This window comes from Hippichthys cyanospilos, chromosome 16, assembly GCF_059441005.1.
Source record: "Hippichthys cyanospilos isolate Australia breed blue-spotted pipefish chromosome 16, RoL_Hcya_1.0, whole genome shotgun sequence".
Taxonomy (NCBI): Eukaryota; Metazoa; Chordata; class Actinopteri; order Syngnathiformes; family Syngnathidae; genus Hippichthys; species Hippichthys cyanospilos.
In genome coordinates this window covers 9494426-9518165 of record NC_142384.1, presented here as the reverse complement: position 1 = coordinate 9518165, position 23740 = coordinate 9494426, and the positions used below count along the sequence as shown (strand labels likewise).

At 39.5% G+C, this 23740-nt stretch overlaps 1 protein-coding gene across 1 annotated transcript; it reads left to right on the top strand.

Moving 5' to 3' along the window:
- The first annotated feature begins 1865 nt into the window (after positions 1-1865).
- On the top strand, positions 1866-23731 carry icam3 (intercellular adhesion molecule 3). Its single transcript, XM_088436452.1, has 11 exons — positions 1866-1882; positions 12988-13122; positions 14192-14461; positions 15214-15543; positions 15610-15849; positions 16167-16430; positions 18248-18508; positions 19640-19798; positions 19919-20134; positions 20977-21219; positions 22819-23731. Exons 2-11 carry the CDS (start codon positions 13065-13067, stop codon positions 23019-23021), a joined length of 2244 nt encoding a protein of 747 aa, XP_088292578.1. The 5' UTR covers positions 1866-1882; positions 12988-13064; the 3' UTR covers positions 23022-23731.
- Positions 23732-23740: the final 9 nt, after the last annotated feature.

Sequence of the window (23740 nt, the reverse complement as noted above, 5' to 3'; positions counted from 1 at the left end):
CCACTGAATAAAGCTTGGATGAGACCAGGTGGGCGTGCCGAGCCCATGTGGTTTTCTATTCCCACTGATGTCATCGGGGCAGGCCGCAGGAAGGGACAGACAAACAGTCAAGGTCGTTGACCCGCTGCAGCGAGAATAAAAAAAGCCTCCAATCGGTTGCGTGTCCCTGATGTTTCACATTAATGATTATTCCCTGATGTCATGATGCGGAGGGGGGAGTAAGTGGGGGCCAGCTTTTGTCTATGAATGGTCACATCTTTGTTCATCGGTGATTACTATATATACAATTGTCAAAATGCCCCCATCCCCTTTCCGCTTCCTCCATATTGTTCCATTGCCACGTTGGAGCCGGGAAGTTGGAGACACCTGGACCCAGCTGCTTTCCCTCTGAGACTGTTCTCCTTCGTCTTTGCGTTGCGTAAGCCGTCGTCATGTGATGACAGTGATGATGTGGCAGGGTCTCTCCACGGGCCCCCCGATAGCCCTCACCCCACTCTCCCCTTCTGCGGGGACTGTGTGGGATCGCTCTCGCAAGGGGGGAACTTGAACCCTCTGACTTCCTGCCCGCTGATGAGGTCACTCGGCCTCAGTGGGAGCGTCTGTGAAATTCCTGCTCAATAACAGCAGACTTGACTGTAGGGCACAGTGGGAGGGAGGGGAGGCAAGGCAGATGATGGTTTGATGTGAGGGGGTGCAGGCATGGGGGGTTATGACCATGTAGTGCTTGTCTCTAGTTAGCCCCGGGGCGCTTTCTGGAGCACAGCATGTGCTCTTGTTATGGAGACTCCCTCCTTTTGAAAGAATTAGTGGCAAAGGTGTTAAAACTACATGGCCTACAATTCTCACACAACTGCCAAAAAGAAAGGTCCCCCTTTAAAAAAAAATCTTTTGTTGACCTTGAATGAAGAGCACAAGAATTGAAATTAGAATTCTATGGATCAATGCTGCGTATTGTAATTAAATTGGCAGCGATGGATGGATGGAGTATGGATGGATGGATGGAGATTTTTTTTCCCTGAACTTGTGTGGGTTTTCAAAGGATAATCCATTTCCTTCCCACCTTCCAAAACTACAAAATGCATGTTTCATTCATTAAAGATTCTAGTTGAATTTGATCATAAGCAAATCATATCTGATCATAAGCGAGAATGGTTGTTTTTCTCAATGTGGGTTTGGGTTTGGTTTACATGTGCATAAATAATCATAAAAAGTGACAAGAGTCTCAAGCTAAGGATAAAAACAAAAATAAAATCAATAAAATCTTAATGCGCAATAAAGATAAGAGACCACAAACAATAACACTGCAGTAAACTGATTGTATATCACTAATTCACCAAATTCAACCTTGGTTTGGAAATGTAATTCCTCTCTTGGAGACAAATTTATCTGAAACCAAAATAAAACATGCATTGCCGCAACACATATAAATGAATGATTAAGACCACAACAGACATGAAGTTATTACTACAAACATGAATCTCATAGACCTTCGCCAAACAAAATAGCTGCTGTAGAAGTGAAAAATCATTTTTAAACTCTGACTGTATGCAATCAATTAAACATAATCTAAAAAATGAGGCCATCAACAATCCAGATGATTGTAAGTGGAATGTTTAGAGCGGTTGCAGCGTCTCATTAGGTTGTTGTACACAAGTCTCTTCTGCTGTACATATGTGGCACAAGCAACAAATTTGTGGTCTGCCATGCTCTCTTTGCTTTCTCCCGCAAGCTTCTGGCGAGCTGAACATGAAGGCGTGCGTGAAGGTCAACTCAAGGCTGAGGTGACTTGTGGTTTTGAGCGGCGAGTCCTGGAAAGGGCAAAGGGAGTTGACTGTGGGGGTTCTCATGGAGGATGCCCGAGGCGGCGGCGGCGGAACTCTAGGTAAGTCGAACAGGAGGAAGGGAGGGGCAGCGTTGATGACTGCACATACAAAGACAGCTTGTGTTAGAGCGCCTGGTCCTCAAACAAAGAGCCGTACTGTAAGAAGCAGGCTTACAGTAGGAGTCCATTTTTTTTTGGTTCCCTTAGGCTACACTTATGTATCCCATTGGGAAAGTCATTGAACTCCAGGGTGGCTGTTTGTACCTTTCCCAGAACATTAACAGAAGGTACAGTATGTTCTACAAGAGAGTTTGATACTTTTATCTGTAGTCTTGACCGCATAACCCAAGACCAAAACATTATCAAGAAAGAGACAAGAGCAAGCCATTTGGAGGTCAAGCTGTTGTTTATTACCGTATTTTACATAAGTTCATTACCGTATTTTACAAATCATAAGTTGCAAATAAAAGCCTTTAATTTTCTCCAAAATTGACAGTGCACCTTCTAATCCGGTGCACCGTGTCTGTGCAAAACTTTATTGTGCGACCAGCCTATCGCTTTACTAACTGTCGGACATGAGAAGGAACACCCAGGGCATGTACTGAACAGCCACAAACCAATCAGAGAACGTTACATAATACATGCAGTACATACACTGGCGACAATAAACCAATCAGATAATGTTGCGTATTATGTAAAGTAGATACACTGGGAGTAATCAAACAATCAGAGAATATTTTGTATTAAACACAGTACATACCCTGGGAGCGATAAACCTTTATTTAAGACCAAACTTGGGCATGTTTAATACGGTGTGTCCTATGTATGTAAGTACGAAAATACACGTATACCCCATAATTGAGACTGCACCTAATAATATGATGCAATGAAAGGAGCAGAGAATATGGTCCATTTGCAAATTTCGTCTGGAAATTATGCACTTTCTTGCTTATCAAATAGTGGTAATGGTCTTGATTGGTCTTGATAAAATACATAAATTAAAAAAAAAAAAAACATAAAATTACCAGACTAGACCCAGAACCTTAAAAACTGATCTTGAGACCAAGAACTTCAAGAACTACAACACTACTGTGCTGTTGATGAAGAAAACAATTTATTGCAAAACTATAAATTATGGGAAATCACACACATGGGGAACAGTCCAATTTGTAGTTTTCCCTTCGAGGCAAAAAAAAAAAAAAGGTTTTGTATTTGTTTTCTTTGATGGGGGTTTCCAACTATAAGAGGGGTGTTTTATTGGTGGTACAATGACTCATACGGCGAAATACCTCAATTTAATGGGTTCTGGAATGAACTGTAACATTTCCATTCACTCTATTGGACTGTACAATTTTCACCAAATTCCAATGGCTCAAACTCAAGTCTTTTTTTCCAAAACATCACCAATGTGCTGTTGGCATCCCCCTACAAAGTTCTAGAAATTGGAAGTGCTGTTTTATATAGTGTCGTGTTTCTCGGACTAGTGCAGCTTGTAGGTCGCATTATTTGATTGACTGGTAACCAGTCAAGGACGAAGTCACCTAGTATCAACCGCAGTTCCTAGCGTCACTGAACATAATGTAACGCAATCAAATGTTTTCGCGTGTAATTCTGCTAACTAACAAGTTCATGTTAATCGAAAGAATGCCTCCGTGCGAAGGACGCCGACTTCTCCTTTTTTCTAATGAATTGCAGACGGCAACCTCAATCGACTCAATTTGTTAGGTTTTCAAGTCTTCCAGAAAGTCGCTGAAAAGCACACACTCACACCCGCGTCATCATGGTGGAGTTTCACCTGCGGCCAACAACAGCTTGATGCCTTCCAGATGTGCGCACCCTGTACTCTCCGTTTTTAGCGAACCTTGGAAGTTGGTCACCCTCTTTAGAGGTGTTTTTACAGTGCCCAGGAGTTCTTTGTCAATGAACGGAGTGGGGGTTGGAGGGTCTCTGGCCCTTAGCTCCTGCTGAGCCCACAATAAAAAGAAGACCTTTGCATCCTTTCCCTTTCACACGTTAATGGCTCGTCCATCTTCAAGCAATCGGGAATGGAGCACGGGTGTGGTTTAGAAAGACGTCCTGGTTATGTTTTAGGGAGAGGTGTTCTTCAGTCCAGATGGGTCGAGGCGGGTCGTGTTATTTGGTTTCACTCGGTCCTCACGCTGGGCCTGTGGGTTTCTTGTGACAGCCTGAAATGAATGATTTGGGCTTTCTCTTAGCATATTAAATCAATGACTAGATACTCAGCTCTCAAAGATCTGGTGTCCCACAGTCAGACTTGCATGATCTCGTGTTTTGTGGGTCATGTGGACCCTGTTCGTTCCACAATACAGGCTCTGGAATGTCACATGCTTGCGTTCAGTTGCTCCATCGCGTTTGCTAAAGTATTGAAACAAGAGACTCGAGTGTAATTTCTGTACTTTTTCTTTGTTAGCAGTATTAGAAACAAAAATTAGGAAACAGAAATGGACCTACTGTATATCTAGTAAATGATCAGTTAGCACCTAGCATAAACGATGTGTCGTATACGTGAGCATGATGTTAGTACAGTAATCTCTACGGTCTCCACTTTGCAGCGGCTATCCATTTTCTTCCTTCCCTCAGTCTCGTCTCAAAAAAAAATTCACGCATTAAAGGGACAGTTTGTAGTATCATAACCACTAGAAAGATTCAAATGTAGCCTCGCTTCACTAATCCCTCCCTGACTTGAGTCTCCGATGCATCAAACATAGCCTACAAAAATGTCATACGATGATGAAAAAGCAGCGCTAGCAATATTAAGCTAGCATTAGTACTGTAAACGAGTTGCTACTACACCTACGTAAGTGAAGTTTTGAGCCAACCAATATCTTGTTTTCCTCTATAAAACAGGAAGTAGCCTGCTAGCCAACAAACAGATGAACCGACAAGCGAGTAATTTTTTTCTACTCTTGGTAACAGATTGGCCTTGGCAACTCTCTACTACTCAAGGACAAGTTCTTTGTTGTAGTTAACATTAAACAAGACAACAACATTCTGGCTTCCCAGCAGGCTTGCTAAGCTCAAACGCAAGCGCCCTTCCCCCTTATCCGACCCCGAGAAAGACGCTGCGAGCTGGAAAAAGCTCCAGACCTCTGTGAGAAAGTGCCCATCTGCAGCACACGCTGGAGGCGACCCAAAGCAAACAAGTTAAAATTAAACCACAGTGCAGACATCCAATAGTTTCCATGTTTAAAATCTTCACAAACAGTGGATCCTTAGCATTTCAAAGAGTGGAGAAATTGTCAGTTTTGTGGTTTGCTTTGCCTCAAATGGACCGGTAATGTGTGCAACAGCTGCAACGCTGAGGCACAATGGTGCAGAACAGCTGATGGACGTTTGGAAGACATTAACGCGTCTACAGGTGGAGGATAAGCTCCATTTTTTCACGCCAAATATTATTGGAGTTTATTTGTTTCATATATAATCATATGCAGTGATTTTTAGTACGTTTTGATATAGGGAAAAAATTACATATATATATATATATATATATGTATATATGTAAAAGAGTTCACCCATTGAATATTTCCTAAATGATGTGGCAAGTGGCAAAGTGCTGGATGTGTATGAGCCGTATTTAAATTACTTACTAATTAGTTAATGGTGGCATTTAAACACATTATGCACAAGCTATGAATGTCAAATATATGTTAAAACTGAACAAAGATTAGCACAGATTTTTGCTCCCTGAACTTTTTGCATGGGATTTATTTTTTAAGAAATCAGGCCTTGAAATTAGTGACAAACAAAGCTTCATGAAGCACTTGTGATATCTGTTGACTCCTCTAGATGGCAGTCTTTTTTCAAAGAAGCAGTTAATATAGTTCCACCTTGCTAGTGATTATTTTTAAAACAAGAGTTTTTAGGGAAGTAAAATATTGAAGCATCATATTCCCATCGCTACTTTAAATGCATTTTTGGTCGGTTTATTGTTTATTGTCACTTTTATGATAGAAAATGGACGTATGGATGATTAAAATGATTAAAATCATAATTGTCCATATAGACTGAAAAAACAGGACTTTTAAGCATTGAAATGTTTGTAATCACATTTTTCAAACGCATTGTAAACATGTTTGAGTTCCAAAGTATTGCAATGATGAAATGTATCGAAAATATCCTTTGTAATTGCATGTTTGAATCAGAACATGTCTACATGGAAAACTTGATTAGTTGTTGACGCCCAGAATCAAAGTTGCTGTATGAGAAAAAAAAAGTCCCTTCAGTGGAAACTGAAACTGAAAGAAATGGGGTCACTTCTGAAGATGTCGGAAAAGGTCGTCTAAAAGTGTCACACGGGTTCAAAGAGTGGACACAATGCATCGTTACATCTTCCTCTGATTCACATTTTCTACTAAATGTGGTTTAGAAAGTTCTCGATAACCATTTGAGTGGTGTGGCGGAGGCTGTTTTCGCTTCTTTCAAGCTTGTCAACAAGCTCAAGCTTACTTCCAGTATAACAAGGACCACATTCATTTCTAATTCACTCAATGCATATATCTCTAAAGCACCGTTCAAATTTATGTCTTTTGACATATATTGCTTCACATGCAGACTTCACATGCAGACTTCTGAGTAATAAACTCTATTGACCTTGGCATAGGTCAGGACTTCCCTTGTAAAAAAAAAAAACGCACACATTTTCTTTTCCATTTTTAGCTAATAGAAAAACAAAATTGGGATTTCCCTCGTTTCATTTCAACACAGCGGCTTTTTTGGACGTTGTTAATTCAGCCAGAACAGCAGCTCTGCTAGAGCTGCAAAGCGAGTGTGTGGTCACTGTGGTTACCGGTCCTCATTTCAGATGGTACCTGTTTGAAACAGACCTGCACCCCCTCCATCAGCTCCCTCTTTTATATTCGTCTCGCTTACCCGATATATATACGCTGACATAGTTGGATGCAATGAGAAAACGCGCATGTCTTTTGGATCTCTTATTTGATACAATGCTGACACCTAGCGGTCATTGGCCATTTGCATTTAATTCTCACAATTGAGTACTGTGCTGAACTGTACTTTCTTAATGTTAATTTGGAACAAACTGTAAGATCGCATATATGAACCAGCAGGCAAAGATAAGTAAATAATTAAAATAAGACAAGAAAATTAATATTTTTTGGCATACTCTTATAATTATTACAACTATAGATCATTTTGAACTGTACCTATAAATATGTTGAGGAAAAGTTTGGTATTTCAAACCATCAGTACAAATATTTTATCAAAACGAGTGGTTTACTTTACATAAGCCAACCACAAAAGGGACGACTGAAATTGTACAAAATAATTTTTAAACACTATTATAATCTGTATATTTTACTAGGATTTTTTTTTAATTATTATGATAATGGTTTTAAAAGGAAAAAATTAAAAACAAGTATAAATTAGCACTTCTGGAAGTATTTCAAATTCTTTTTTACATACTGTTTTATTGCACATTAATGCTGTCCAGATGTTCACCTCACATGTGGTGAAGAAGTGTTGCACGGCTGTATTCATGATTAAAATAAAGATGACGTAAGAATCATGATTATCAACAAAATAAAAAACTAACAACTTTTAACTATGAAATGCAATATTTTCAAAAACTATTCCTCAATATGACAAATGTTGTGCTGATTTTTCTCAGGCTTTTGTCGGACTTCCTTCAAATGAACAGACGGTGGAGCCGTGAAGTTTAAAATCACATCGTGCAGGCCAAGCGAAGCCAAGCAGATGAAAACACTCACTTGAGTTTGGTGAGCAGATGTCATTGCATTACCCCCCCCAAATCAATCCAACTGGAAAACACTGACCATTTATGACTCCCAGAATGCATGACATCATCCATTTCTCTGTGCTTACCCCACCTTAACCCACATTTCGTTCACATAATCAAACACAGACGCACACAAAACCCAAAACATTTATTGATTGCTCCCCTCACTATTCTCTTCATATAGTCTTAATTTCCATTGTGGACAGAGTACCCCTAAATGTTCACATATGATGATGATGTCATGACATTATACTGTACTTCTTTCCACCGGTTTTACAGTAGATCTGCCTTTAGAGTACTAGGATAATCGTTCTTAGTTTTGAGTTTTAATATCTTATGATAACTTAACGTATCTTGAGTCCCCGCCCCCCTATCAAGTGTGATTGTTCTAATTTCCATATTGACATCAAACGGTCACTTTGTGCAAATATGTTCATCTTAAAGCAGGTGTCCCCTACCAAGCAAAATAGAGCTATTCAAACAAAACTTTCCAAATCTGCCGAATCATCTCGCTCATCCCCCAAAACAGGAGATTCCCGAAGAAAGAACACAAAACAATTCATTTACAGTGAACCCTGGCTCATTTCCACGTCAAGAGGACGCTTGCATGAGAAAAGGAAGCCGGCAGAATGGAGCAGATAGAAAGTAAAAGAGAGGAAAGGGAAGACGTGGGGTGCATTAAAACAGATTAAAACCGAGCGAGTGTGGAGCCGAGGGGAGCCGGGCCAACAACAATTGAACTTCACAATGGCGCCACAGGAAGCCTTTGCAAATAAGGAGAGTTTGAGTTTGCGATGTAGAACACGTTGGGATTACTTCAACTGAAATTTTTCTAATCAGTCAGGAAGCGAAAGCCAAGTAGGAACAGGGGAGGGAGGCTTTTAGTTGTCGACTGGAGCAGGAGAGCAGGAGGTCATCAGATAACTGGATGTAACATCAGGAAGCCCAACTCTCACCTCCAAACACACTTCCTGCTCTTTTTTGTATGCCGTTAAGGCCAGAGGATATCCGACATTTACAGAAAACCAGACAAATGTTCTTCTGGATGAATGGACAGAGGAGTTTTCCCAGAAGTTGGAAGCTGTGTCCTCTTCTTTTTTGAAATGTGCAGTCAGAGAAGAAAAGGGAGGCGGAGCTTGAGCTGCATCACAAGAGTTTAAATATAATTAAATAAATATGAAGGATCATAGTAATGATACTAGGTGGTATATGCTAGTGCTAACCCTTCTGACATGGAGGAAAGTGAATTTTTAGGATTATTAAATACAATAGCCTACTGAATGTAGTTTTTTTTTTTTTACATATTTTCCTGGAATATTTTCAAAAGGTTGTTTGCACGGATGCGACTTTTTAACGATATTTTAAAATCTCACAAATCCCGAGTGCCTTGTTGTACCCCCAGGGGTACACCATTTGAGAACCACTCTGGAAGGCTATTTGCGTTTAATCCATTTTTTTGTTATGTTTTTTTCTGAGTGCATAAAAATCCATATGGTCACTTGATTGCGAAATTCTGCAAGTTGTAACATATGGAACAGTGACCTTCCTTCAAAGCGCATGCATTCCAGTAAAAGTTCCTCCCAGATTTAATGATGGACAGTAACAATGGGATCCTTTTTGGCGGATGAGCTTAAATCATTTTAGTTCTTGTGATGCAGGGGACCAGGAAGTGTCAAGCCGAGAAGGGTCTCCAAAGAATCACAGGAAATGTGCTGAATTAAACAAACGAAACATGAATCGGATGTTAAAGCTATTTCAGTGACTCAACTTGTTGTATTTTCTCTAAACATGTCAGAAGAAATTATTTATATCCCACAGTGTTAATGGACCTTTGTGACTTGGATTTCATTGGTAGTCAGACCTTTGTGACTCTGACTTGTCTTGGACTTGGACCTTTGTAACTCAGTCTTCATTTGGACTCAGACTTTGTGGACTTGGACTTCCTTTGGAGTCAGACCTTTGTGTGACTTGTACTTGACCGAGACGTGTACCTTTGTGATAATGACTTGATTTGGACTCAGACCTTTGTAACTCAGACATCATTTGGATTGAGACCTTATGGACTTGGACTTTACGTAAACACAGACATTTGCGACTCAGACATCACTTGGACTTGGATATTGTGTACTGGGGCTTCACTTGAAGCTGAACCTTGTGTGCCGGGACCTTGTGGACTTTATCTTGACTTGGAGTTGGACCTTTGTGACTTGGACTTGACTTGGACATGGACCTTGTGGACTCTGACTTGAGTTGGAGTCTGGCCTTTGTGACTTGGACTCGGACCTTGTGGACTTTGATTTGACTTGGGGTCTGACCTTTCTGACAGACTTGACTTGGACTCGGAGCTTGTGGACTCCGACTAGACTCAGAGTCAGACCTTTCTGACTCTGACTTGACTTGGACTCGGACCTTGTGAACTCTGACTTTACTTGGAGTCGGACTTTTTATGACTCAGACTTGACTTGGACTAAGACCTTGTGGACTCTGACTTGACTTGGAGTCTGACTTTTGTGACTCAGCCTTGGACTCGATAAAGGTGGTTTGCAAAAGCATTCAGTTGTGTTGAGGGGCAAATAATAATAATAATAATTGTAAAGGATTATATATATATATATATATATATATATATATATATATATATATATATATATATATATATATATATATATATATATATATATATATATATATATATATATATATATATATATATATATATACATATATATATATATATATATATGTATAGGTTATCTCAAGTTGGCACTCGCTTTTTCTGACGTTGAAGGGGTGGCTGTATGTATGTATATTTAGCTGATATTTGAGACATCCTCCTTTTGAAAGCTGATGAGTAATGAGAATCGTACACAGTGATTTATCTTGCAGTTTGGACAGCATTCGAAGGAAAAAGGGAGTCAAGAAAGACATTTGGATGATTTCCCCTCTCTTGCACAAGAGGCCCAGCTTGTATGCAACAATGCTCACACACAGAAGGAGCACTGTTGCCACGATCGCATTTCACTCGGCCTTGTTTCACTAAGTCACTAGTATTTGGGATTTTTTTTTTTTTTTTAGGGAGGAGGTGGGGGCAAAAATGGAGAAATGGCAAGAAAGAAGCATCTGGCCCCAAATGCTGACGTCAGTAAAGCATAGAAGTTATCTGACAAAACGTTCCTCGTGACTCATTCGGGGTCTGCACTGTTTTACTTGCAATCATTCCAGTCTGTTCCATTGTTATACTTTCACAACCCTTTCCAAAAAAAAGTTTGTTCCTTGACAACACTTTCACAACAATATCTTAGTCACCTGGCATGTGCATAAACAGAAAACGTGATTCTTTATAGTCATAGCTTTTATTATTACTGTCAGTCATCTTGTATAATTTTTGCACATTTGGGTCTCATTTTCAGAGATTATTATAGTTCTATAATCTGAATTTAACAAAATGGCAACTCTGCCTTTTTTTTTTTTTAAGTTTCAAATGGGTGGAAAACGGCAGAAGGTCAAACATCATTAATGTGGACAACATCATCATCATCTGATCTAAACGCTTGTATAAACCATCATGTAGCTAAAGGGCAGGGTGGAGAAAAGGGCACGCGTTATGATGTGATGGAGTTGGACTGTTTTCACTGCATGCCTGAAATTTTAACACTTTCTCACGGTAACTGATGTTTCCCAGGTCCTCCCCTTGCATGATTAGCTTTGAAAATAATAATAAACAAAAAAAAAGATTCAACCTCAGTTTGGTTCTCTTTGAGAATGATCAATATATCTAATTATGTCTCCCAAATATCATCCAAAGATGATTCATCAGCAACATTCCCAAATCCAACAGCCCTCGATCCTGCACAAATAGCAAACATATCCTGCGTTTCCTGAAAATTCCTACACCTTTTCATTTTCAATCAGTGAACAAGCTACAAACAGGAAGTGAACGAACAAGGCGTGGTGAGGAAAGTCCACCGTTTTCCTTGGCACTGTCCAGAAAGCGGCACAATAGGCTTGATGGTTTTATCGGAAACCCACTTTACTTAGTTTCAACTTCATTTCGAAACGGCAACTTCATAGAGTATTCGCATATCTTATCGTGAGAATTTTCTCATGGGAAATACTTGTTGATAACAGAAACATGCAGTTCCGGTTTCTGTCTCCATCATTAACTAGGTATACTGGCAATTCATTAACTCATTCATTGCCATTGACGGTTAAGGATGTCAAAGATGGCGTTGAATAAGTTAAATGGCCAACATTAAGGAAAGTACAAGTGTAAAAATCTGCAATGTTGGTTATACCAATTTTAAATGAGGCCTTCTATGTATTTTTTACCACATATATAAAAAAAAAAAAACATCATGTCCTTGCATACAACATTTGGTCCTGTTGATTTTCTTTTCTCCTCTCAGCATTAATTGTACTTTTTAAATATTTTTTTTTGAAAGGCTGTTAACTTGATTTACAATGTTTGTTTGTGTGGTTACTGGTGTGGCTGACACAGAATGGGTGTTGGTAAGTGGATTTTTAAGGTCACTGGAAAAATAGGGGAAGGTAAACACTACCATTAATTTCAATGGTGAATCAGGAGAGTGTAAATTAAAATTGTTGTGCATTTTTAAGCAAAGTTAACTATTTTTGAAAGGTCAAACATTCTAACGACACAACGCTCTAGCTTGTTACCGCTATACTCTAATACCCTTTCTATCTGTCTGGAAAAGCTTTTTTGAGAGAGAGGTAAAAAAAAAAATTCAAAGGGAAATATCAAGCCATTTATTTTGCTTTCTGCATATCCAACATCTGTGTTTGATTTAATTCACTTTGTATCTACATTTGTAGTGGTATCTCTCTTCAGCTTTTTTTTCAGCAATTCCATAAGATACGTCTGGTTTATTTCTGCCTCGTGTGCCGTAAAATTGCGTGACTGATGACAATCCGAATAAAAAATCAACCACGATAGGACTATTTAGAAATAGGGTCCTTCATGTTCCAGTTGATTTGGTCTTAATTTGAAAAGATACATATACTGTTTGTGACATTGCACCAAAAAGTATTAGACTGGATTATTGTCTTTACCTGCAGAAACCGTTGTTAAATTGAACGTACCCCCTGAAGTGCCTTCAGAAGTGTGAGTGGATGTTGAACTTCTAAGTGTAAACTTTAGATTGGACCTTTAACAACTGTGTGTTTGTGACAAGGGGGGTTATTTTGATGTCCCAATCTGCACCCTGAAGCAGCTGCTGCGTCGACTTTGCAGTGTAACATTGCCTGACTCATTAGGGGCAAGAATCTCTCTCTCTCTCTCTCACACACACATACACACGCATATCAAGTGATCACACCTCCTTTTCTCTCTCTCTGTCGTGCCTTCTCTTGTACTTGACACTTATGCAAGGCACGACGTGGTACACAAGTGGAACTGAGTCAGGAAAGGATTCACACAAGAGGAAACTCTTTTATTGCCTTTGGAAAATGAACGAAAGGACGACCTTCGTGCGACTCTTAGTGGGGCTTCTGCTCAGTGTCACAGGTAGGCACACCGCTCTTGCATTTTAGTTGAGCATGCTCTCGACAAATGCCACAAACGTTCCAAAATAATAATAACTGCATGTTGCCTCTCTGTGAGTACAAAATGGAACCCACCAATGCTGAGAAAATGGTGTTGCAAATGACTTCAAAGCAGCTTTAATTTTTTGTTTAAGAGAAATAATGTAACAGATATATACATGTATTTATATCTTTATGTGGGTTGGTAGGTTGGAAAGAAAGATATACTTAATTCATCCACAAGGGAAATGAAATACTTCATTTATCCACAAAAGAAATTATTCTTCCCCCTAATGTGATTGTCATGCATTTCGATAATTGTTATTGTATTTTCACCGTGCTAACGATTAGCATAGATACAGTTACTTTAGGCAATGCATATTGGGAAAAAAATGGTGGAACAACACATGTAGACACATAACAATAACAATACTCGGATTTATAATTTGCGTCCCCTGAAAAGTGACAAATATTGCAGAAGATTCCTCATTAGTAGTGAAAGAAGTCTATTCTTTGTCTACATCACTGTATTATACTGCCTTGCAGTGGCCAGGTTGGGTACACCAGAGTCGGGAACAGCCCACTGAATTGGATTGCAGCATTAAATCACAATGCAAATTATTGAAAATTTTACATTTTTACATTCCGTTTTATTATTTTGCTTGTCTTTCTTTCCCTCTATTTCCGTGTATATATATACGTATATATATATATATATATATATATATATATATATATATATATATATATATATATATATATATATATATATATATATATATATATATATATATATATATATATATATATATATATAATGTTTTGCTAATGAAAACACAATCAATATTTTACATATTTGTAACATATTAAAGGTGGTTCCATTCATGTCTGTGAAAAGATGATTTGAGTTATGAGTGTTTTGATCTAGACCTGATCACAGAACAAAGTAAACTTTCTCAAGCTATCTCAAGTATCTCAAGCTTTCACTGTGTTGCTACCATAACTGCGGACCTAACTAATAATCCTTTCGCTGATCCTACCACTTCATGCAGGTGCCTGCTGCCCCATCGAGTTGAGCCCTTCCAGGGTGGCGGTGCGATACGGAGACACCGTGTCGATCAACTGCAGTACATCCGACCCCCTCTACAAAGAGATGGGTTGGGAGGCTCCGCTGGGTGGCCAGGGTCTGAAGCCTGTGCGCCATTTGACTTGGAGTGTGGACGCACTGAACACATGGAGCATCTCTCCCGCGTGCTTCCTCAGACCGGTACCAAAAAGTGGGCGAGAGCAGTGCTCCAAGAAGCCAAACGTGGTCATTTACAGTGAGTGTTAATCCCTAATTAATTCATTGAGGTTTAATTGTAATTTCCATTTTAGTATACAACGATTTTAAAACAAACACTAAACACACAACATGAAATTTACAGATGCTTAATATTTCATCATGCAATTTCACAATCATGCAAAACAGCAACATTTTAGAGGTTATTTTGTACAAAATGACCTTTTATTGAGGGGTGTTTTGTGCAAAAAAAACAAAACAACAACAAAACAGTGAGTTGGGTCAAACTGATCCAAAAATTGGGTGTTTTTTTAACTGTTTTATCCATAGTTGCATCATTTTTTTAATTTTCGAGTATAAAAGATGTTAGAACAAAAATAAACCATATTGACCTGAAGAGAGTCTGACCCAACTTTTTTAAAATTGATTTAAGTCAACAAGTTGGGTCATATAAATACCACACAAAATAACTTGTTTGTTTTTTTTAGTCAGTTTGAGACTAAGGGTGAGTGGCCCAACTTTTCGGGTTATTTATTTGACTCCAAAAATTGGGTCAATTGAATAACCTACATTAGTTTTTTTGGGTCATATTGCACTCTAAAAACAATTGGGTCAAATGATGCGATAATGGGTCAAAAATAACAGGTCTTTTTGGATTGTTTTATACAAAATAATCCAACTGTTGAGGTTGTCTTGAACAAAGCAATCCATTTTTTTATGCAAAACCTCACAGAAAGTTGGCTCAAATTCACCAAAATATTTGGTAATAATAATTCTTCCTTCTTCCTCCAGCGTTTCCACAAGAAATCTCCATAGAAGCCAACAGTTCTTTTGTAAAAGAAGGAGAGCCGATTGAACTGAAATGCATCATCAGCAAGATAGCGCCCACTGAACTTGTCACTGTACGATGGTACAGCGGCGAAAGAGTCATCACGGAAACCCACCCTAAAGACCCCGTTAAAGGACCCGTTGATCTTGTTTTGGGCTACAACTATCAACATTTCAGGTCGTTTTTGGAACTCCAGCCGCTTGTCACGCTCAAATGTGAGGCGGTTTTGGACCTGACCCCTGAGGGGCCACAACTTAGCGTGTTCTCACCTGCGTTCAATCTTACAGTTGAGTGTAAGTAGAATTTTTAAAGTAAGTAAGTAAGTAAGAATTTTTGGAACATTTTGTCCTTTCTTTCAGATGACATAGATGACATTGAACTGATATGTCCAAAGAACTACACCGCAGTGGAGTATGCTCCTCACAACCTCTCCTGCTCTGTGGCGGGTGGGTCTTCCGAACCTCTGATCACCTGGTACAAAGACGGAGAGGAGGTGGAAATACCCGAGACGCTGGCGAGATATGACGCGGGGCAGTATGTCGTCGTTGCCACCTTGTTTTCAACCGCGGTCAACGCCACGGTGGATCTTGATGTTTTATGTGAGTCCATCTGTTTTGTTGACCAACTTCCGTCCTTTACCATTGTGTGGTATTTTGTCCCATGCTTTGATTTTTACATCTTGAGTCATCTCGCATCAAAGGAAACTAAAAAAAAAGACAGGGAGCTGAAATTTCACCCAGATGGTGACAACGTGTGAAAGTTTAACATGGCACACTACCAGGAGTGTGCCATCCCTCGACTAAAATCCAGCGAGAATGATGTGGAAGAAAATGACATAAAAATGATCAAAATGCTGCTCAAGGGTTAAAAGCTGTCAGAGAAAATGTGAGTAATAACCGCAAACTGTTGTGGTCAGATCCGCCCTCGCAGATAGAGGAGTTGGAGGACGTTGAAGTGGAGCCGGGCTCCGAAGTATACCTCAAGTGCTCCACCAAAAGCAAGCCGCGACCTGAGTACTTCTGGAGTGTACCTACTTTTCAAAACGTAGCTCAGGTCAATGAAGATGGAGTTTCCCGTCTGCTGATCTCGAATGTGACTTCGCGCCACACGGGCTTCTACACGTGTTTCGCCAGCAACGAAAGAGGGCAAGTCTCGAAACGTGTCACAGTGAGTGTAAAAGGTGAGCGTCGATCACACTCCACAAGTCAAGCTCTGTTCATTAAATGAAATAAAGTAATGCATGTCAATTTATGGCAACATCCTTACTTCAAGCACCTACAAACCAAACAGGAGAAGAGGGGGTTGAGAAGTAGCAATGAAACAAGCCAAAATTCATATTTCACAGGTTATGGCAGGGCAAAAAACTAATTGCATAGTCAGGGTGGTTTAACCAAAGGCAAGACTGTCAAAACAGGTTAAATTGAGACGTAACAAATGTAGGTGCAGTCCTAATTTACGTCAACAACAAACTTTATACAATACACAGATGCATGCATCATTCATCCAGTTATTCTTACCCAATAGAAATAATGCATTGCTTAAGTTCGTCACTAAAATATTAAAACGGGGGTTTCTTCACTAAATGTACAATGAATGTGATATTTTAACATTTACAATACATTTGTGAAATATTTAGATTCAATCTTTTCTATTTTATCTTCAACAAAGCCAAAAAACAGATTATTCTAAGCTATTGTGACTTGGTTTTCAATACTGTATTATTGTGAATAAAATCACATATAATTTCTGCCATGACAAACTTAAAGGATGACAGTACCAAAAAAAAACAAAAAACAAAAAAAAACTAAATTTTCTAGGCACTATTCACAAAAGGTACAGCTCTCATCTATATCTTTATTAAATCTCTCGCTTATATATCTTGCCATGTGATTGGTTGTTACTTGACCCCGATTACGTGTAATGTCATTTTCAGTTGACAGTCGATGATTTTTTTTTTATATTTATTTTACGAGAAAAATAATTCTATCATATAAAAAATACCGATCAAATTGGCTAAATAAATGAAATATCTTTTTAATATAAAGCCAATTAAGCAGTTATTTCAAGTTTGGTTTCATGTTCGTGATTGCGCATGCTCAGTGATAGCATGCACTCGGAATGATTTATTTGGGGGGGGGGGACAGGAGGCAGGACCGCTGCTTCCTCCGGCGGGAGGAGCATGGAATAGCCTAGCATGTAGCGTTAGCTTTTAGCTGCTTCGCTCAGCTGCCTCCGGGAGAAGCTGACACACGCACACGGGAGACAGACGCCGCCCGGCCGGAGCCGCCCAAGCCGGGAGAGAGCCGCTACTCGTGGGGTCCGGGCGAGAAAAAAAATAAAACAACAACAAAACAAACAAAATCAAATGGATGATTTCAAGTGGCTTCGTCTTATTTCAGTCCTCCTGACTTTAGAGCTGTCGCTGTCAAACGGAGCCCAGTCGAGTGAGTAAAACGCTCTGTAATGTGAATGATAAAAATATGACAATTTCTAAAAATACTCTAGCGGTTGTTTGCTGTACAGCGACTCCAGCATAAGAAGACCACACCACATATTTGAAACGCTTCTTTTGTCAGTAAATCATATAGGAACATTGTATTCCATGAATAGTTGTAACGGTCCTGCCGTTTGTTTAAAAAAACAAACAAACAAAAAAAACATCATATCCTCTAATGGTGATGAATTTGTTTGTGAATTGAGAAATGCAAGCTAAGGGGGCGGATGATGCGTTCAAGTCTAATACAAAGACCGCTGGAGCAGGCTTTCCTCTGGGAGGGTCTTTCCTTCCTGACTGCCTTCCTTTCCCGTTGGACCTTGACAAACACTTTTTGTTTTACTAGCTCCCAAATGTCAACACCACATCGCATTACTGCACCGCATGTGTGTAGGGTTGAAAAAAAAACACGTTACCATATTTCCCAATTTAAAATTGCAGCACCTGTGCACGTTCATCTTCAATGTTAGCTTAGGTTGTAATATTTCTATTTATCTCCCCAGGTGAGCACCATGAATGCCCCATTCGGATACACCCAGAGACCCTGGTGCTCCAATACAAGGGCAAAAGCCAAAACGCCACCTGCATGTTCACCAGCTCCAGAAACACCCGAGCCATAGCCTGGCACGAGGGCGACGTCTTCTACGTCAACGAAACAACTTGGACTCCAAACACAGACAAAGACTGGAACCCTGCTCCTCTCTGCACTGCCTTCCACCAGGGCAGAATAATTTGCCAGAAGTCTTTGGACTTCACGCTCTACAGTGGGTATCTTCTTGAAATTTACGTGTATATCTAGTATTTCTATATTCCACTTATGTCACAAAAGTATACACACGTGGACAAAAATTTTTGTACGCTTATGTTAATGAAGTAAAGCCCACATTGGTCACAGAATTAACTCGATTGATTAAAAATGGAAATCAAACATAGCATCAATGAATATTAGCAGAATTGTAAAAACAGCCATACATTTTTATAATTATAAAAGAATTACCAAACATATTTAGCCATTTTCAACCAAACAAAGTTCCTATTTTTCACAATGAATTTTTTTAAGAAACATGTTTCCACTTGCTATTGCCTGAAAATATCACCACATGTACTCAAGACTCAGGTAATGCCCAAACATGGCTCAACAGTTTTCTGGATTTGGTCATGTGATGTTCACAATATGAGCGGTGATTGGTTGTTACCTGAGCCTTTAGCTCATGTAATGTCAAGAGGAAAAATGTGTTTTTAAATGTTTCGTTAAAAAGTTTTGTTATCAACTGAGTTATAGGCAACAGATTAACATTATACTTGTGTAAATGGCTGAATAAGTTCAGCATCCCTTAAAAAAATAATTAAATCAAGCCAGACAAAAATAATGGTTTTCCTTTGACAATGGTTGCATATATTCGGATGTTTTGCCTATTTGAATATATATTAACTCATTCAATCCCAAAGACGTGTTTTTTACGTTTTTTAAGAGATTTCTTTAAAAGATTTTTTTAAGATTCAATCTCATGTTTTTTTATTTGACTAAAAATGGTCTCAAAACAACCGGTTCTACAAGTAATCATTACTTTGAGTAATTAAGTATTAAAGTAATCAACTACTTTAGATATTTAAATACTACTAACATTAAGTAGTCGATTAATATCAGCATTTTTTAGAGTCCTTAAGACAAACACTTGAAAAAAATAAGTAGCTGGAACTGAATATCTGGATTCTTAGAAAATTAAATGTAAAAATATGTAATCGGGATTGAATGAGTTAAAGTAATGAACTACTCAAACATTTAACAGTTATTTAATTGGTACGTTAGTTTGCTTACTTTCATAGCATATTTTATGGGGAATTACTGTTTTAATATGCGTGTGTCTTTTCACCCTTTCATTGACCACAACCAGAAACGCCTGACAGTGTCACCGTCAGTCCTATCAACAAGGCGACCTTTTTGGAGGGCACCATGTGTCGGCTGAATTGTGACATCACCAACGTGGCTCCCGCACAAAGCCTCGTTGTTCGCTGGTATCACGGCAATCGAACCATTGAGCCGTCATTCAGAGGTATCGAGTCATATGTTTCTATTTTTATTCTTATTAGGATATGTGGCAGATCTTGCTAAAGACAGGCTTGCTGCAATATCATTTCAAATTGTATTTTGTCCCCCATAAAATGTCCTACAGAGCCTTTGCGATTGGCCGACTGTCCGCAAGATTCGAACGTGTCGTGCGAACCAGTGACTAAGATGCCGGTAAACGTGTCCGCCAGCGCCAGTTTCGTCCTCAACCGAACGCATCATGAAGCAGCGTTAAGTTGCGAGGCGTTCTTGGAATTGGGACCGGCGGGACCCCGACTACCACCCTCCGTGATGTCACAAGCCGTCAGCTTCACCGTCAACTGTGAGCTCGTCTTTAATGTCATTATTACAGTTTTCTTCTGCTGTATCCTAGATTTTTATGATAACTTTTGTTGTAGTCCCAGATTTATAATAGAAAATGCTGATTTCGATTAGCCATTCGTGATGTCTATTTACCGCTTTTTAATTGGATATAAATACAGGATAGCAGTGCTTCTCAAACTATCAGTCAATGCCAGTCAAATGTTTAGCGCCTACAAACTTAAATGCACATCTATGAACTGAAATCGGTTCTATGTCTTCTTTCTATGTGGCATTATCCACATCATAAAGCTGACTGAGGAACTGCCAACACAAGTAAAGATGTTTCCCAACTTTTGGCTGCTACTGTACATAGTTCGACAAGTACCACCATAATGACCAACATTAAAGGGGATGTCAAGCCCAAACCCCCCCCCCCAATATGTCCTTTCTGCCCCCACAAGTCTTAAATGCAACATTCTGCTTAACTCATTCAGTACTATTAAAAAAAACTGTAAAAAAAAAAACTATTTTTACTGGGCTCCCCTGACAGCTATCAAAGCCAAATATCAATTTTAACTGGACTGGCAGTGAATTAATATAACATTATCCACCTATTTTATTTTTCATATCAGTAGGCAGCTATTTTGTTATCTGCTGTCAGCTGAAAATCACATCACATCCTAATACATATCTTGATTCATATCACACGATGAGAATCGCTGCTTTATCTTATTGAAAACATAAATAGTGATTAAAATGCCGTATTTTGTTCACGGAACATTTGACTCTTATCCCTGGAACGTTTCCCAAGCAATACACAGAGTTAAAAAAATGGTGTATGCGTACTTCTGCTTTAAACAGACAAGCCGGTCATCAACACCGTCAAGCTCCCCAAAGTGGTCCCGCTGTTCCGAGGCTACCCCGAGGAGCTCGTGTGCGAAGCCGACGGTCAGCCGCCTCCTGTCATCTACTGGGCCAAAGTCGCTGAAAACACTTTTTGGGAGTCAAAAGGCAACATCACCGTCTTAGAGGCCGGCCGCTACGTCTGCAAGGCCGTCAACCCCGTGGATTCGGACGTCCACGAGGTCGAAGTGGTCTCAAAAGGTAAGACTATTTCTATTGCCTATTGTTTTTATGTGATATTATCTTTGGAAAATCTGGTCCAAAATCACCTTCAAATTAGAGTAAACCGATATAGCTTCGTTTTTTTCTCATTCTCTGGCTGGCTGACATGATTCACTTCAAAACATCAACCAATGTTTTCGGGCCGGCCAAAATTCCGAGACTTCAATAGGTCAAAATTCTCCTCATAAAAACTCAAATTGGCTCAGCTTGTGCATGCCCCCTGACCAAACTTAGAAAACAGGTGAGCCATGATTGGTCATTAGCTCTGAGGCATTGTGATGTCATTTTCGGTTGACAGCAAGCAGTAAAATGGCTGCCTGCTGAGATCCGGGAAAAACAAAGCAGGTGGATTTTGCCATTAAATTCATACGCCACAAATGCAGTAGTAACATAAAACTTAATTAGCCCTTTAAAAAAAAAAAAAAAAAAACATCAAGACTTTCAATCTTGAGGCAACATACGACTGCACGACCCCTGCAGAGTGAGGAAAATACAGTTTTAATGACACTGTTCCGGGACAAATATCCGTTCCGAGGAAGGCTGGGTGTTAGTCAAAAATCAGATTGTGATATTTAGGCTTTTTAAAACTACTTTAATCGAACTAATTACCTCAACACTTATTTGAAGAAGGATTCATTTGAAATCAATTGGCTGTAATGATTACTTACCATTCATAGCCTTTTGAAAAAATGGCTGTCCATAGGTTGTTCCTTACTAAAATGCCACAATTTACTTATTAAATATTGTAAACATGTCTTGTAAACCAGCCATCTGGAAATGATTCTATTTATTGCAAAGTAGACAAGATGGGGAAGAGCACAGATATGAGAGATACAATTTGCAACTTTTCTTAAATGCAAACATGAATGACATTTATCTATTCCCCATTTGACGCCACTGGCATCCAGCTAAGATACGTCTTGTCTGTTTTGTAATCCTATGATATCAGACTGATTATGAGACACAAGCAGCCAAGCGCAAGGTGACCTTTTTTTTTTTTTTTTGGACCAAATGCAAGATCGTACAGAAATTTGTCTGATCTGCTGAAGAATTGTTACAACTTGTAGCAAGTTTTGTCATTTAAAGGAATAATGTTTAAGATTTAGGTCGTTTTTCATGACGGCCAGCAGGAGGTGCTGCAGGTATTTCATTTAACATTGTCGTAGCCATAACAAACATGCCCCCCCATGTAATATAATTTCATGATAACTAGACCTATGATTATATTTAAAACATACTGTTAGTCCTTCAGAACACCATCATTTACAAGTTTTTGAAGTTTCATTTAATTTAATCCCTTTTAATGAAAAAACTTACACACTGTCCCTTTTAAAACACCTGGGGGTCCATGGTCATAAATACAGTTTACCCAATGTAAACTTTGCCATCAAATGAATTCCATTTGCAAGCATTTTGGAATCAACGCATGGTGATCCACAGCCTGTTTTGTAGTCTATAGTAATTTTTAGCCTCCTAGTGTTTTGTTGTTAATGTTAATGGACCAAATTGGGACAAAATGAGCACAGAGATGTTAAAAAAAAAAGTGACGGTGAATCTTTGCTGTTGTCGCCACGGCAGAGGACTACCTGCCCCTGATCGCCGGGTTCGTGGCGGCTACGGTGGTGATCATCTCGGCCGTTTTCCTCTTCATCTATTCCATCTACTACAAGAACACCAAGATGCGCCGCTACAGCCTGAAGAATCCCAAACTCAGTGGCCACAACGCCAACGTGGCCCACAACGGTTGGGATTTACAGTTCCCTATGACCAAGTTGTCATGACCCCGCCCCGCGAACCCTCCCCGACCCCTCACGAAGACGAGCCGTCTGGCGGCTGACTCACACTTCCAGGTTTGACTCCTGATCGGATCCTTTCAAAGACGCCGCCTCGCGCCGTATGCGTCAGTATTTACTACTCTGGTTCACTGGATGGAAAGTTGGGAAAAAAAAAAAGGAGACCGCCTAAGATGGCTTTTGAATGTTTAATGAGCACAAAAGGGAATTTGATATAATTATGAAAATGGATGGATGTTTGCTTTCTTGCCCTGGCTGCTTCGTGTGACATTTAAATGACACACAAGCGCCTTGAGGAAGCGCGCGGTGACTCTGAGGCCTTTGCGGTTTCAACTGAGGAAGCGCACTACTTTTCGTTACTACTCAGCTGCGCTCAACACGATGTGACGTGTGTCAACCACTGAGCCTTCCCCCCCCCCCCCCCCGCCCTTTTCACCGTGCTCTCAGTTACCCTCTGTGCACTTATACTTGCGTAGCCTCCCTTTCTCTCTGTGTGCCTGGTGCCGCTTGAGAAATTCTGTGTCTGAGGTCAGATGCTTCTCGATGAATGAATGCGGTTGAAAAGTAGAATTTTAAGAGTGAACAAACACTGCATTGTGGATGTGAATGTGGTGTCCACCTATATGTGAATCTTGCTGTACATATTTATAACAGAAGAATTTTATTATTATTATTGATAAATAAAAATGCGGCTTTTCAGAAAAGAT

Excerpts from the sequence above, each read along its gene's own strand:
- icam3 (XM_088436452.1), top strand. The coding sequence starts at position 13,065 with ATGAACGAAAGGACGACCTTCGTGCGACTCTTAGTGGGGCTTCTGCTC. Across the intron at positions 14,462-15,213 it reads GCCAAACGTGGTCATTTACA|CGTTTCCACAAGAAATCTCC; the intron begins GTGAGTGTTAAT and ends TTCTTCCTCCAG. Across the intron at positions 16,431-18,247 it reads TGTCACAGTGAGTGTAAAAG|GTGAGCACCATGAATGCCCC; the intron begins GTGAGCGTCGAT and ends TTATCTCCCCAG.